The sequence below is a fragment of the Pseudopodoces humilis genome, chromosome 10, assembly GCF_049639895.1.
Source record: "Pseudopodoces humilis isolate 2021_Gansu_Grassland_sample_001 chromosome 10, ASM4963989v1, whole genome shotgun sequence".
In the NCBI taxonomy this organism is placed as follows: domain Eukaryota; kingdom Metazoa; phylum Chordata; class Aves; order Passeriformes; family Paridae; genus Pseudopodoces; species Pseudopodoces humilis.
In genome coordinates this window covers 9,669,106-9,685,091 of record NC_142209.1, presented here as the reverse complement: position 1 = coordinate 9,685,091, position 15,986 = coordinate 9,669,106, and the positions used below count along the sequence as shown (strand labels likewise).

General features: G+C 42.5%; 1 protein-coding gene across 2 annotated transcripts in view; it reads right to left on the bottom strand.

Moving 5' to 3' along the window:
* NEK7 (NIMA related kinase 7) overlaps positions 1-14,856 on the bottom strand; it is a 65,946-nt gene extending 51,090 nt beyond the window's left edge. Inside the window, exons 1-2 of one of the 2 annotated variants that reach the window (XM_005520905.3) lie at positions 14,647-14,856; positions 2,216-2,300 (exon numbers count right to left, since the gene is read on the bottom strand). In XM_005520905.3, coding sequence (XP_005520962.1) covers positions 2,216-2,272 — 57 coding nt within the window. In that variant the 5' untranslated portion in view covers positions 2,273-2,300; positions 14,647-14,856. Of the gene's footprint in view, positions 1-2,215; positions 2,301-5,869; positions 5,889-14,646 lie in introns of those variants that run through there. The other variant, XM_088060334.1, reaches the window with a different exon arrangement.
* Between the last annotated feature and the right edge of the window lie 1,130 nt (positions 14,857-15,986).

Sequence of the window (15,986 nt, the reverse complement as noted above, 5' to 3'; positions counted from 1 at the left end):
CCTATAAAACTAAGCTCACTCAGGTTGAGAACATTAAGCAGACTAACAGCCAGCTTCAAGATGAGAAACAGCAGCAGAAAAGTTATTTTCTTGGAGAAGTTACCAGTGAAATCCCAAAACAAACTACACTATTCAACGCATATAATGCTGCAATAAAGTTTCTTTAGATTCCCAAGTTATCCAGACAACCAGATGAAAATACGACTGCAGAGCCTCGCAGAAGATTCCCATAGATTTTCACCCTGGTACTCAATACCAGCATCTCAAGGTTACCAATCCAAAACTTAATGGGAAATACCACCCTAAAGACTGTGAATCATTGCTTTAAAATTAGCTTTTACCACATGGGAAAAGGATTTACAAAACACCACTGAAAAACTTCCATGAAAAGTTAAACTGATTGGTTAGTTACTACCAAAAAGCAAGTCAGACATTTTTAAGAAAAGCAATTGAATGAAACAGAAAACAAAATGTTTCCCTACTTAAGTCTACTGTGTGTACACTGAATACTGCACGGGGCTCTGAGTCCTCATTTTGAGGGGAATACAGGCAAACAAGGAAACGGTGCAGAGTAGCAATGCTGAGCAGATATGCTTCCATATAAGAAGAGATGTAATAAACCACTGTTCTTCAGCTTTGGGAATGTCAAAACAAACAAAAAAACAGATCCCAAACTAAAAACAAACCCTAAAAAGTAAGGGATATATATGCTGCCTTCAATTCATGGCTTTTCAGGTCTAGTAAGAGATGATTGCTTTTCTCTATTTAGATGATAAAATGCTCCCATTCTACTCTCACAAAAGTTCTGGCACTTAAGAGTCTACTGCCTCAGACTGCTAACCCATATTTTTCTGTCTTCCTCCACAATCTTTTTACAGCGTGGAAGCAGTTGGGACATCCTTGTGATGTAAGTGTTTTAACTTCATCAATAAACTCTGATGGAGTTTTCAAGCACTTAATTCCAAACAGCAAATGAGTTTCGATGCCACTGACTCTGGGTGGAAGACTGTAACTAGCAGTGTACTTCAGGAACCAATGTGGGTTCAGTCCACAATTGATCAACACCATCATTAATGATCTGGATAATGAGGCCAAGTGTGATCTCAGTAAGTTTGCTGATGACACAAACTGGGAGGACTGGCTGCTGTACCAGAGGATCATGATGTCATCCCAGGGGACCCAGACAGGCTGCACAAATGGGCTGACAGGACCCTCCTACAATTCAACACAGGAAAGTGGGAAGCCCCACACGTGGGCTGCAATAACCCCAAAATGCACCAGGAACGCTGGGCACTGACCTGCTGGAAACCAGCTCCACAGGCCAGACTTGGGGGTCCCATGGGACACCAAAGTGAACATGGGCCAGCAATGCACTCAGTGGTGGACAGCGATGTCCTGGGCTGCATTTGGAGGAGTGGTGCCAGGAGGAGAGGGATGACTCTTCCCCTCTACTCAGCACTGGTGGGAGGACACAGAGCTGCAACCAGCTCTGGGCCACCCCTACACAGACATACTGGAGAAAATGACCAGGGCTCTGCAGCACAGATCACGGGGGGAGAGACTGGCAGCACTGGCAACATTCAGCCCACAGAAGAGAAGATTCAGAGGGAATCTCATCAGTGGGCTCAAATTCCTGCAAAACATATGTTAAAATACAGAGTCATGCTTTCTTCAGTGGTGCCCTGTGACAGGACAAGAGGTGACGGGCACAGGCTGAAACACAGAAGGTTTCATCTGAACATCAGGAAAGATTTTTTTTCCCTGTGAGGGTGACAGTGAAAGGGAGGTGGTCCAGGGAGGTTGTGGAGTTTAAACCCGCTGCTTGGTTTCCAACAGGTAATGGCAGAAATTCATGGAGTATCACTGCCAGGAGGTGTAAGAAATAGGTGAAGGCCAGAGTCTGAAATAAATATGGGATTTTGGATACAATTTTGAAACAGTGTTTAACAATTCAACATTTCTTAAGGAAACAACCGTATTCCTCTTTGCTTCCTCCTCACACTACAACTCCAACTCCTCAAAGTCAGTGAAGCAGCAGGCAGCAAAAATTAAAACTAATTATCTTCTATGGAATACTAGACTGATAAAGAATTAATTTCAAGATCATGAGAGTACATTCTATCTGTTTACAGTTTCATTGTTACCACAAGAAACAATGTTATCCCTTTCTCTACGTAAGAAATTAATTAGTCAAAAAAACCCCAGATATATGTACCTGTGGCTGAAACGGTGGAGCAGTAGGCCCCTGCATCCCTTGTGATTGTTCATCCATTCTATCACACAATGATGTGCCGTATGTCCTGAAAAGAAAAATACAGTCATTACACTGTAATTCAGTCGGTATTTATGATTAATGAACATCAGCAGAAGAACAAAGGAATTAATCTTCTCAGTTGTATGCTTGAGTTTAGGAACATTTAACTAGTCCAGCTCTGCACTGTTTGGGGAAGGAGGTTTTCTTATGTTTAGCTGTTCTATGAAATTAAATAAATCACTATAGGCACCTGAATTTATTATTAAATAATGAGAATTAAAACTACTCGCACCAGACAAATTACTCTGTCTGATAAAAGCTGCATCATCCCATTTCTTTTCAGGGGCACCAACCACTTGTTTAATTATGTATATGTCTGACCTACAGGCAGGACGGGAAATGGAAGATCAGAAGAGTTACAACTGCAGCACACATTCTGCTTTATTTGCATTGATTTATCTGTAGATTTTAGGGAATATGCAAGAGTAGCTCCATCTCAACAGAAAAAAAGCTAAACATGTAGACAATACATTCTGACAAGCTAGTTAAGAGGCCTTTGGAATACCATGGTAGAAACACAGCCTCCATTCCCAGCTGTGAATTTCTCATTTCCCATCAGTAAGATGGGAGGAAAGATGCCTGCCACATTCCCAAGATAGACACACAAGGCTTTGACCAATAGTAAGAGCAGAAAAATGCACTGAATCATTAGTAGGAAAAACAGGAGAGACAAAAATGCAAATGCTCATAAGATTTATTTTTTTTTTCCTCAACTAAATGCATCCTTTCTTAGGCACCCCTGAGGGGGAGCAGGTGCAGTACCAGTGTTATTGATGCCTACAAGGGCAAGCCCTGTTCCGATGAAGACAACACAAAAGTTCACTGGCAGCTTCAAATGCAAACAATGAAGTAAGCTTTCATACAAGTAAGAGGGAGAGTCTGAACAACTTTTTCATCACACAAAATGAAGTATCCCTGTGTATTACCCAGTCAAACCCATCAAGGCCTTCAGAGGAACAGAAATCATGTGTCTGACAGGGATATTATCCTTGCTTTTCAATTTATTGTTTTCTTATTCCCTGTTCCAAATCCTGAATGTTCTAAAGAGAGAGAACATCTTTTGTGACACCATTAAACGTCCAACATGAAAAAATTTCCTGTAATAAATTTATTCTGCTAAACTTATGTACTTCCACATACAAAGCTATTTACACAGAATCCAATAGCTGTTAAAACACATGCAAATCTTCCCAGTAATTTCTCTAGACTATTCAAAGGGTTAGAAATAATTCTCAACTGAAAGCAGAAAACCTTAGAAAAGTTTTTCAAAGGCAATTGTAAAATATTCAATAAACTAATGAATGGCTTGTGCTTGCAGCACTGTTGCCATTCTTACAGTATTGTTGTGGTAACATCACTAACAGACCAGAGTCATCAAGCAGCTCTGTAGAGTTTCTCTGTGTGCTGCCCTTGTGTAGTAAGCAGTGGACTGCATACACAAACAAATCATTAGTGATCTGCTCTCCCTGGCCCATTGAAAGCAGTCACCCACATGCCATCCCAGCTCCATCAGCAATTCCTGACACCAAACCACAGCCACATTCCAGAGCAACCAAAGGTCCCCTTAGACTTTGCCTTCCCATCCATCACACTTCTGTACAAAGCATACAGGTTGGGCTTCCTGCTGTTTTGTATTACCTGTAACTGATTCAAAGACAAAGGAGATCCAAAAAAAAAAGCAATTTCAGGCAGGTCAATAGGGGAAAAAAAAAAACCAATTATCAAACTACAGTGAGAAGCAGAGAAGGGGAGGTAGGAATTGCCAAGATTTCCAAGACTGTCAGAATGACCATGCTGAGAAAGGGGGAGTCATCTGCCAGAGACAGTGCACACCACTGACCAGGCAACCTTTAGCCAGTACTAGGACACCAATACCAACACTTCTTGCAGGTTTTGAAAAATCTTCCATGCAACTTCCCCTCCAAGGCAAGAAGTCGTAACACAACAGCACTGAAAATTAAACCATTATCACAAGACTTCATTTAAATTCTTTGGGTAGCTTCAGAGGGGTTGATGCAGTTGTAACAAATCTCAGGGGAGGAATGTACAGCAAACTTAAAGACTCTTCAGCTACTTTCTTGCAGAGATCTTTCTATCACTGCTAAGAAGGCAATTTTTTTTTCTGAAGCACTGTTTCGAAGAGTCTTTATATGAATTTATCTCTCTTCAATAGAATCAGTATTTCTGCTAAAGGTTTCACAGTGTTTTACTGGTATGTTTCAATATTCAAGATTTTGACCATGTAATGCACCAATAGGTAATTCTTACAGGTCAAACATTTGCTTCAAATTTCCAAGTGAGAAGAAGTAAACGAAAAAACCTTTGCCCTCTACTGCAAACATATACCCAAGATTAATGAAACCTGACCTGAAATGTTTAGATTATATATGTTGATTCAAAAATATATAACCCATTCATCTTGTCTGAATGGTCTGAGGCACTGACTGAAAGTGTTCAGAAATTTGTCCCTCTCTTTTCTTGATAAATTAGAAAATATTAAAAATGGGAGAATTCGTATTACTGCCACTGTCAGTCACTCTGCCCTCTGTGGCTTGTTTTTATAATAAAAGCAAGCAAACAAAAGAGGTAAAACGTTCTACCATACAAAGCATGGAAGATTTATAAACTCTTGAATTTGTTCTTCTTTTTGCAGAAAGACAAAAATAAGTATTTTATGTTCATATATGAAAGATTTTTTAAATTTTTTAATTTTTCATCTTTGAAGACCGCATGATAGATTCACATTTTAGAGAATTGTGGCATTTTCATCATACAAAATCGCAGAGATGCAAAATAATGCCAAGGATGCAAAGTAAATCTTTTGTACTATAAAACACAACATAAGTAAGAATTGGATTTTGTTGCTTGAAGACTGTTTTCATTATCAGGCATGCCTTTCACCTTAATATTAACTCCAGAAGTCAAAACATAGTGCTATAATATTGATCATCTTTAAATTTCAATTGAGGCAATAATTATGTCTCTTCCAAAGATGGTTTTCAAGTTCTAATTTACAGTGACAAGACGCTAAAAATACCCCCAAGAGCCTATGCTTGTTTAAAATTGAAATGCAAATACAAAACACATCTATTTGTAACATCTATCACCTCTTTAAACAAGTAACACAGTGACCACCTTCTGCAAATCCATCACCCTGATATATAAAGGTTCACAGAAAAGAAGCAACAGGTGAAGTGAGGTAAGTCAACTATAATCCTCCAAAACTTCCAAATGCAACTCATGTTTTTCAATATTCTCAAACTGATCACATAGGGGGGAAAAGTACTCCTTGCCTTCACCATACCCCTTGCAAAAACAAGGAACTCTGTCAATCATTTATCTTGCAAACACAAGTGTTCACCATTTCGATGATGAAGTGCATTTGGATTCAGACAACCTGTAAAGAATATGGATCACAGGAACACAGGCATATACACTAACTCTAATGTTCTTGTTATGTCTGCTAACACTTTACAATTACAGTTAATATTTCTGGTTAATTACTAATATTTTAAATCTTTGACTTTTTCAGTTGATCAAAACAGTAGGTCTCACCTACACATAAAGGATGCAGAATGAAGTTCCTGGGAATACAGACAACAGGATCAATTTTTCGTTTGAAATCACAAGGTTACAGCAACTCCTCTTACTCCACAAGGCAGAAAAGGAATCCTCACCAGTAAGTCAGACCATCAAACTCCAAGTGCCTGAAATGGGAGTAACACCTCTGCCCTCCTTCACAAACAGGCCTCGCTGCGCTCATTCACTTCCTCAGTGGCCATCTCTCAGAGCCCTCAGGAATCTGCCCACACATCTGAAGATTACACAGATATAAAGCAGCCCAAAAAGCAAGAGCGCACTCCTACACACCAAAATCACGTCCCACAGGCAGCACTTGGCTTTCCAGGTGGTTCCAGCAGCCTGCCAGAGGAGAGGCAGGACTACCCACGGCTGTCAGTGCAATCAGAGCAGAGGAGCCACTCCTGAACAAGAGCCAGAGCTCATCGCTTTCATTTCACTTGAATGTATTTCAAAACAACATTGAGAATTAAAAAAAAAAAACAAACCTAGGAAAAACTTGAAATCCTTGTGACTTAAGGCTAGCAACTAGGTGTTTAAAAACATGATGAGACTATATCAGGAGAAGAAGATTAAATGCACTGCTTAATCACATGAAACATGCTTTGTAAGATCTAGTTTCATAGCTTCAAGTCCATAAAGCATTCACACTGAATTCACATGGTATTTAGGTAAAAATGCTATTGCTTTAACAGATGGCAGTTCTACAACAACAACAAAAAAACATGTTTTCCTGTAGAAAACATCATTAATAGTCTCAATATACATCGTTTCTATTAGCTACTTGCTATGCACTTGTTTGTCAATTTTACATCTTAAGTGAGAACAAGTAATCAATGTCAAAGCAGAAACAGCTATACTTTAGGAAAAGAGCATATACTTAAAAGAATATTCAGAATGTTACAGTTCTGCTGAGAATCTGAGAAGCTTGGATTTTTTTTTCCTGCAAAATATAGCTGTAACTACTCCACATAATTGCTAACACAGAGAAACACGGAGGTACACTGGCTCAGGATGTGCTGATCAGGGACATAGTCAATCTGGCTGCTCTCAAAGGATGGAATGTACTTTGTTTACTTCTGGATTACACCACCAATTAAGGCAAGTATTTTCAGTTTTTAGTATAACCATTATTTTAGTTAGTTAGAGACAACGCTCTTCAGAAACAACTATTTATTGTAAATAATTTTCTTGTAAATTTTGTGTAAACTTAGATTCTCCAGTATCTAACATGAATTTAAAATGAAAAATTTTAGATCAATAAACTTTTCATCTTTACTAAATTTAAAGACAAGAATCAGCCTCAGCTGATGGGTGGGGGGGAAACCCAACAACACATATCGATATTATGTTTCCATGTAAGAACACAGGCTAAAGAAATATATATATTCCTATTTGCTTGTATCACACGTTGAGTCTCAGCTACCCAAAAGCACAGTTTAAACGTAGGTAGAACATTCAGTCACCCTAGTTGAACCTAAAAAAGCCAAGTGCTGTGGAAACAAGGGTTTACATTTCCAAGTGCCTTCCTGAATACCCAACACACAATTCCGCAGCCCACCGCACCAGTGCTAACCCCAGCAGAGCGTGCCAGGGAGCCCAAACGTGCCGGCCCGATCCCAGCACTGCTCCCTATCACCTGGACTCACACTGACATGACCTCCCAGCTCCAAAGCCACAGACCTTGTGGGAGGAGACAAATTTCAGACCCAGCAGTAACAGCTTGGCCCTTCAGCTTAATGTGAGCAGGGTAAAAAACAGCCACAGACCTGGTTTATAAGGCAGATGGTCTTAAGTCATTCTTTACCTCTTGAAGGCAAAAACTTGGTCACTGGAGGTGACCACTTGGTGGTCAAACTCAGCCCACATTTTGTCGGTTCATCAACACTGATAACACTCTTCAGCACTCATTCAATGCTGGCAACCCAGAGACAGGCTGCATTTCATAATGTTTATATTTACATATATTCTTATATGCATGCATTAATAATGCAAAATGCATTTAAGATGACACTCACTTGAAGTTAGTCTGCCAAAACTAACTGACAGGGACAAAGCAGACTCATACTGGAAGACCAAGTTAACCATTATCACAATAAAATGTCACGTGTCCCTGATAGTATACATACATATATAAACATTATATAAATGCATATTAAGATATATAATATCTGTGTGTACCTCTGTACACACAGAATATGTATCTATACTTACATGGTATGTACACAGAATATTTCACTTTTACCACTGTCAGCTAATAGCAAATATTTGCTTTACATTGTCCAAAAAACCCAAAATGTCTTCTAAAGTGTGGAAAAAACATTTGTGGATTCTCTGCAGAAGCATCCATATCAGAGAGAAGCTGTATATGCCAGAGAGAAGCTGTATATGCATCTTTTGAAGTACTGAAAGTGATTCAGTATAGATCCATATACATCTATATTCAAGAAAGATTAGTTTTAATTTTAGAAGCAGTTTCTAAAAGCCAGATCTACAGTCTCCATAGCATGCCAAGACACTCCTCCCCTCTGTAAGGACAGCCTAGATTCTGAACAATACAAATTCCCAGCAGTTTTTAAAACTACAGGTAGATATTAACTACCTAATTGCAAAAACTGCATTTTTCAGTAAATCTGTGTCAAACTTCCCTACTCATGGGCAGTCCAATCAAACCAGTCAAAAAAGACAGTTAATCTGGGGTAAAAGTTGGTTTTAGCAAGAGCAGGAGCAGCCACACACAAATAACCCATTTGGAAGACAGTAAGGGAAGGGAATACACTAACAGATCGTACGCAATTTTCTCATCCATTTGGCCTGACTTGCCACGCTTATTTTCACTCCAACCCTGAAAACACACATGTCACTCACTGTCATTCCCCAGCTACTAAGAGTTTGGTCTGTCAGTGCTGTCTGACTGGAAGATGAAAGTCAAAGCTCTCCTGCTTCACAAGTTCGCTTCCATTTCTCTTCATTTGCACAATTAAAAAAGTTAGTTTACTTCTCCCTCTCCATTTCAATTATATCACTCAAGTAGATAGCTTATCTTGCAAGGTGCTCCCAAAGGGTTATACATGCACTGACTTGCCCTCTATTGAACTGTTGTTATTTCTTACGAACTGAAAAAGAAACAAGAACTGACACTACTGAGCAGCAAGCTTCTACAATTTTCATTTAGTTTTTACTCATCTGAAAGAAATTTGATAACTCATTTCTTCATACTCAGTAGCCAGTTACAAAGGGCATAGGTAGATCATAATAATGTCACAGTGAAAAGTACTGCAAGGAACAATGGTCTGTATTTAACCATGATACCATCAAGAAAGCAAAGCCTCAGCCCACAGCACACCGGGCTGTGCTCCTGTGTCTGTAAGTGAGCAGTTCTAAGACAGTGTGAAGAGATGATGTGATGCTGCTGCTTCCCTTGCCTTCAGCCATGACTGCCAAACCCCCTTTCTTCCAGTGGGGCTGCTGTAGCTACCCAGACTCCTGGTAAACAAAGTGAAACTAGCTGAAAACTAACCTTGAGAAAGCTACTTTTTCCCAGTTCAGTTCCAGGAATCATACCATTGCAGATACAAGGACAGAACTGAGATAGCAGAGGGGAAGACATAGGAGTGCTCTAGCCCCAGCTAACTTGGATCAGCTGACTCTACTGCCAAATTACATCTCTAAGCTGAAATTACACAAGCCAATCTAATGGCTCAGTAACACCAAAGATCTTTCTCACTTACTCTACCACATGATCCCACACTGCCATCTTGAACTCTCTGGTCCTGTTGCCAAGCTGATCCAACTCCCTGATACAGCTGGGCTTTGGCTCCTCAAGCAGAAAGCAGAACCAGCAGGTGGGGGACTCTGCTGAGCACCAGAGAAAAAAGTAAGATGGAGAAGTTCAGGGATGGGAGAGGTAGGAAAGGCACTGTAGGAGAAACAGAACATCTTCTCTCTGGCAACACTGTGCTAGTAAGTTAGCTCACCACATTTAACTGTGCTTCATCCTCAGTAGGGAGGTGAACAAGCACTTAAAAAAGCTGCAATAGCAAGTGAAGTGCCAGAACAGAGAGAATGCAACTGGCTCAATACCAACTCAAGAGTTTTGTCAGCAAAATACTGTATGGGAAAGTAGAACTAGGAAACAAAATAAATGGAAGGAGATAAATGAGGATAACAAGTTAAACTGGAAAAAGGAAAAGGAAAAAAAACAAAAAAACCCTAAGATTTTCAGATAATGGAAACTAAAATATTATTTAGAAACCCTTATAGGCACAAAACCTCACACATAGATATAGTCCTAATGTAGGCATAACTTTAAATGAATATATAAAAGCAAATTATTCCTAAAGAGATGCTGAAGAGATTTTACTGAAAGTGTAAACAGCTGATATTCACACAAGAGTTAAAAACACAAGACAAATGAAAAGACTATCAGATTAACCCATTATGGCTAAGCACAGGCAAAATACTTCCCAATTAGAAGGCTGCGTGGATACAACTGTGCAACAAGTCTGGCTGACGATGTCTGTGTTGCTACAGGTGAAGTAGAACATATTCAACAATAAATTCCACACACTCCTCAAAAAAATGTCTCAGAATCTTAGAAAGCAGTGCAGGACATCCTGTTGCAGGTGTTAGATACACATTCTCAAGCTGAAAAATTTTATCTGTAATATATAGTTTAAAATCTGCTACCCCAAAGATTGTAAAATGAATGAAGCACGATAAAGAATTAGAAAAGAAACACCAGCCATGTTTAATAGGCTTCCTGTGAACCTCTGAGCAGCATTACCCTTGACTGCTGAAAGCAGTGCGTAATCCAGGATCCCCGGGTCCAGAAGCAAGGCAGGCAGCAGCCAGCACACTCACTTCAGAGACAAACCAACACTCAAGTCTGCAGCTGTTTCTATGTTTTACATTAAACCACCACTGTCTAAAGTTGCAAGATCCATGCGTGGTTGTGGAGCACCCTCAATGACCAGCTGTACATTTGGCACTCTGTCTGCAGGTTGCTCCTCAAGTCCTGCTGCTCCCTGTAAAGCTCACACACAGCCCACATACCCAACACACAGTTCTGAATTTCAGTCACGGCAAGGACTGGAAGTTCACTGCTGCAAAGACAACTCCTTTTTTGGATTTGCTCTCAGATGAGGACAAAAAGGGTACAGAAGAAGGGCCTCTACAGGGCAGAAGGCTATGTGTTTTCCCACCACCAGTTTTTACCTATTTTTAGAACTAATTTTTAGTTCACCTGTGATACTTTTGCCTTCCAGCTATCAAAGAATCAGTAATTTTGTAAACTCTGTATTCTAACACAGAAAATTGAAATGAACTGAGAAAGACCGGTTCATCAACACCTCACAGCACCTAATTCAAATATCTCCCAGGTGCTTCAGCAACAAACTAATCTACAAACTTTACATGAACTTTTATGACATTGTAAAGTAATTAATCTGGTCCAACATAAATACATCTATTAAATAAGACAGCAATAACTTTGATATAAATCATTCCAAGCAGCTTGAAAAGGCTTGAATGCAGATTCTGAAATGCCACATGATGCAAACAGTCTATTTTCTTCGTCACTTATAATCCAAAACAAGTCACTAATATCACAAGATTAACTATGCACAATCAGGTTTTAATATAATTGTTCACAGTATTTTCTTACAAACCCCTCTTTTTAATGTGTTGTTTAATATTTTATAACAAATTTCCTTGCATAAATAGGTGCTATATGCCCAAAAGGTTACAATGGCACTTGAAATACTGTGTATTTTCTACCAACAAAAATCACAACTGAATCACAGGTATGTTTTACATGCCTGGAACAAATGCACAGGAGTCTCTTCACCAAATAAGCAACTCACTTTTACAGCATTGTTTCTCTGCAGCTATTTAACTAACCTGACAAGAAGAATTACTTTAATACTTATTAAGGAAACACAAAGTGAGATTATGTACCTCAGTCTAGGGCTCAGTTCCTTCCCATGCAGCCAGGGAAGTCAAATCGTGATAAATACAGCAAATCAGTGTCCTAAAGGTTGCCCTTATCACCACTTTGGTATTTTGGTCAGTTATTTTCAACTCTGTTGCAAAGCACATGGAATGCAGAAAAACTGAACAAATTCTCTGGAAATTAGTCATTTAACTCCTAAAACTATCCATATTATTAACCTTCATAGGATAATCCCGTCTTCTCCTAAATCCTACTCCCTGAGAATCAGGAGGCATTTTGGTATAAACACCAGATATCCAAAAACTCCCTTGGAGGAAGAGAAGTAGTTAGTTCAGTTGGACTTTTCCTAGGGGACTTTGCAATGTAAAATGAGCTCAACCAAGGATCCAGCACAGATGTTTGGAAAAATTATCAAACTTCAGAAGGCAGCAAAGCACTGATAGTGATAAGCTGAATTTAGCATCAGTATAAATGCAGAGAGCACTGCACTAAGTTTATTAAACATGGAGGGGAGGGTGTTTATGAACAAATGGCCTCAGCAAATTGTCTCTCCGCACAAGTACACAGGACTATGTTTTGTGCAACTGAGCTTAACTCTTGCACAAAAAAAATAAAGGCACAGAGGGGCTTTTATGGCTCTGTCTTACAATTCAGAAGGTACCACAGGTCACAGTAAAACGAGCAACTGACTTCCTACACTCTATTTTTCATCTGACTTACTCATTTGCTCACAGACCTTCCAATGAACTCTAAAATGTTAGATTTTTTCCTTCTTTTGAAGCAAGCTTCCATGGTGAGGATGGGAATCTACTTATTTAATTCCTGTAGACCTTGGAAGATGCTGTGATAAGTCCATCAAAAAAAGATTTTTGGTTGAATAAAATTCCTTGATATGTTCTCAAATTTTATTTTTTTACTGCAATGTATGTTGAATACAAGATATCTATGGCAAAGGCAGTATCTCCATCCTCACAGTGAACAATCTCTAAGATGCTTTGACAAGCCATCTATCCAAACACTTCTAAATATAGTGTCTTCATGGTTTGAAATTAAAGAACAAGTGCTCTTAATATTACTCTTCCTTCCAGTACCAAAAAATTTAAAAATAACAAACATGGCTTTAAGTTCTTACTTTAAAGCTGCCAGACTTGCTTGTAAGTCTCCCTCTTTCCTCAACACAACACAGTTTTCCTTCCTCTGTGTTTTCCATAGGCCATGAATTAATGACTGTTTTCCACTGCACTTCATCTCTCTCAAGACAGTGCAAGTCCACAATTCAAATAACAACATTTCTACAACACTGCAACACTTGAGTTCCCTCTTAAACAGCCTGGAAAAAAAAAACAACTTTTAAATTTCATTCTTCCTTATTTAGCCAATCTGTGAATCTAACCATCTGATCTAATAATCTAAAGTGTGTATCTTATGCAATTTCTACATCTCAGACTTGTAATACAACTTTATTTAGGAAATATATCCAGTACATTCCATGAAATTACTGTGCATGCATGCAACCTTTGCTGAGAAGTGATGACACTGCAATCTGAAGAAACACCTGTATCACTTCAAAAGGTGACAAAAGTTACCATTCAGTTGGTACAAGAAGGGAAAAAAAACATTTAGAAAGTTTTTCTCTAATATGAAAAATTAAGTAATTGTGTGATTAATGACCACACATCCCCATATCATCTTTTATCGATAGTAGGGTTATTATCTTTGGTTTTACCTTTCCAATAATGATGCACCTCAAAAAATGCAGAGCAAATCAAAGCACACTGCACTCGAAGAACAGCGTTCTGAACCATGAAACCACACAGGTTCAGTTCGCATAGACACCGAAAGGAAGTCGGTACTGGGATGTCCGAGCCTGGATGCTCGGTAAGGTGAAGGAGGGGACACTCAGTCCCCAGACGGAGCATGCCTCACTTCCAGCGTGTCCCACCAGGCCTCAGCTCTCCCCAGCCTCGCGGCCAAGCCCCGCACCCCGGGGCTGGGAAGGAGGACGCGGTGGCCGCGGGAGGAGCCCCGGGGTCGAGGCCGCCGGACCCGCCGGGACGGGGCTGCCCCCCCTCGCAGCCGCAGGGCCGCGGCTCTCGGTGACGGTGCTTTTCACCCGCTACCGTGCGAAACTCCCAGGCTGGGCTGTCCCGGGAGCATCTGCCCGACACCCATTCCCAAGCGAGAAGAGGACACGGGAGTCTGGAGGAAACCAGGGGGAAACGACGAGGAACACCACGGAAAGCAGCTCCGCCTGCGGCAGGCACGCAAGGAGCCCGACGCGGCAGAGGCACGGGGGGCGGCCCGGCCCGCAGGCAGGCTGGGGCCGCAGGCAGGCTGAGGCCGGAGGTGACGAGGTGGCCGGGCAGGGACCCCGGCCGCCCGCTCCTTTAGCGGAGGTAGCGCGACAGCCGCCACCGGGCGAAACGCCACCGCAGCGCTCAGGGGGCCGCTTGCCCTGTCGGCACGCGGCGGCTCGGCGCCTCTCCGGCCGTGGGGCAGGTGCCGGTGCCCCGGGCGCGGCGCCGCCCGCGGCCACTCCCCCCCCCCGCGCGGCCATCCCACCCCAGCGCCGCGCACAAACTTTCTCGCTCCGCGCCACTCCCTCCCCGTGCGGCGGGCGGAGCGGCAGCCGCCGCGGCCAATGGAGCCGCGCGCCGCAGCCCCGCGGCCAATGGGCGGCGGCGGGAGGCGGGACCGCCGGCAGCCCCCTCGGCGGGGGGAGCGCCCCGGCAGAGCCGGCTCGAACCCCGGGACCCCCCGGCCCCCCCCCCGCCAGCAGCCCCGCCGCCGCCCCGCTTACCCGGCAGCCCGGCTCCGCCTGCTCCTGGCGCGGGAGACCGGGACCGGCCGCCGCTCGTCCCCGGCTTCTCCTGTGCCTCGAGCCCGGGGCCGTGCCGGCAGTGGCGGCGGGAGCCTAGCGGGGCTCCTGGCGGGCTGCGCGGGCACCGGCGGCAGCCCCGACCTGTACTCCGCCCCCCGCCGCTCCTGCCAGGACCGTAAACATCCCGGCATTCCCGAGGATGGGGCGGGGCGGTCGCTGGGCCCCGCCTCGCCCCACTGCCCCCGCCCGGTCGGAGGCGCGGTGCCCGCCGGGGTGGCCGCGGTCGGTCGCGGCCGGCAGGGTGTGCCTGTGCGTGGGGAACTCGCAGCTTCTCTGGGAACGGCCCGAGCTGTAAGTGCGGTGAGACAGGGAGTGCCCATCCCAGCTTGTTCGTGCCATGGAGCACAGCGGGGCCCGGGCACTGAGGTAACTCAGAGGGCACGGGAAGCGCCGCTTGCCCCGGGCCGAACCGGGAGCGCGAACACCACCAGCTCCGGCCTCCGGAGCAGGGACTGGCCCTTCTGCTCTGAGCAGCACTGCTCCGAGGCTTGGGCCCTGCCACATTTGAAAACGCAGCATGTCAGATTTGTTCATTTTGTACTCAGTCCGCGAGGTATTCGGTATTAACTGAACACGTCAGCTGGAAGTGACACAAACTCCCTTTTGCTATACTGGGAGAAATAAAAGTGACGGGAGCAAAAAAGACCAGACTCGTGGTGAGTCCTGTTTCACCAGCTTCTGTTTTGCAATAGCACCGGGTTAAAGTAGATAAAAAATACAGAATTCCAGAATACTACTGTTTTTCAGGTTCCTGAAAGTTTGCCCTGGTTCAATAGAGGCAAAGATAATTACCTACACAGAAAAGAAGCCTGAAGAACCAATGATGGGGGAAAAGTATGAAAGCTGACCAGTTTCCCCAGTACAGTTATGGATTACTGTGATCAAATACCTTTTTCCTCAGGTGTAGAATCCCTCTGTAAAAGGCAGTCTAGTAATTTTTAAAAGAGAAATCAGTAATTTAAAATTGTCTTGAATCAGGTGTACTTGATTTTTCCAAAGGAAAACTTAAGTTCTCATAAAGGTTGGAGGCTTTGCTGCAGTTTTTCCCTTGTAACAGGTAAAGTGATACTTGATTTAAGCCTTGCAAAAGAAGTAGGAAATGTGCTGGTGTGTTTGGAAAAAGTCTGTTCGCTTCCCTGTGTACAAAATTATATCTGTTTTTGAGGAAAATTTTTCAGCTTTGAGACATGTGCAATGTCTCTAGCAGTACAAAGTCTAATGAAATTTGAAAGGAAATTATTTTTGTTGGCTCTCATTTC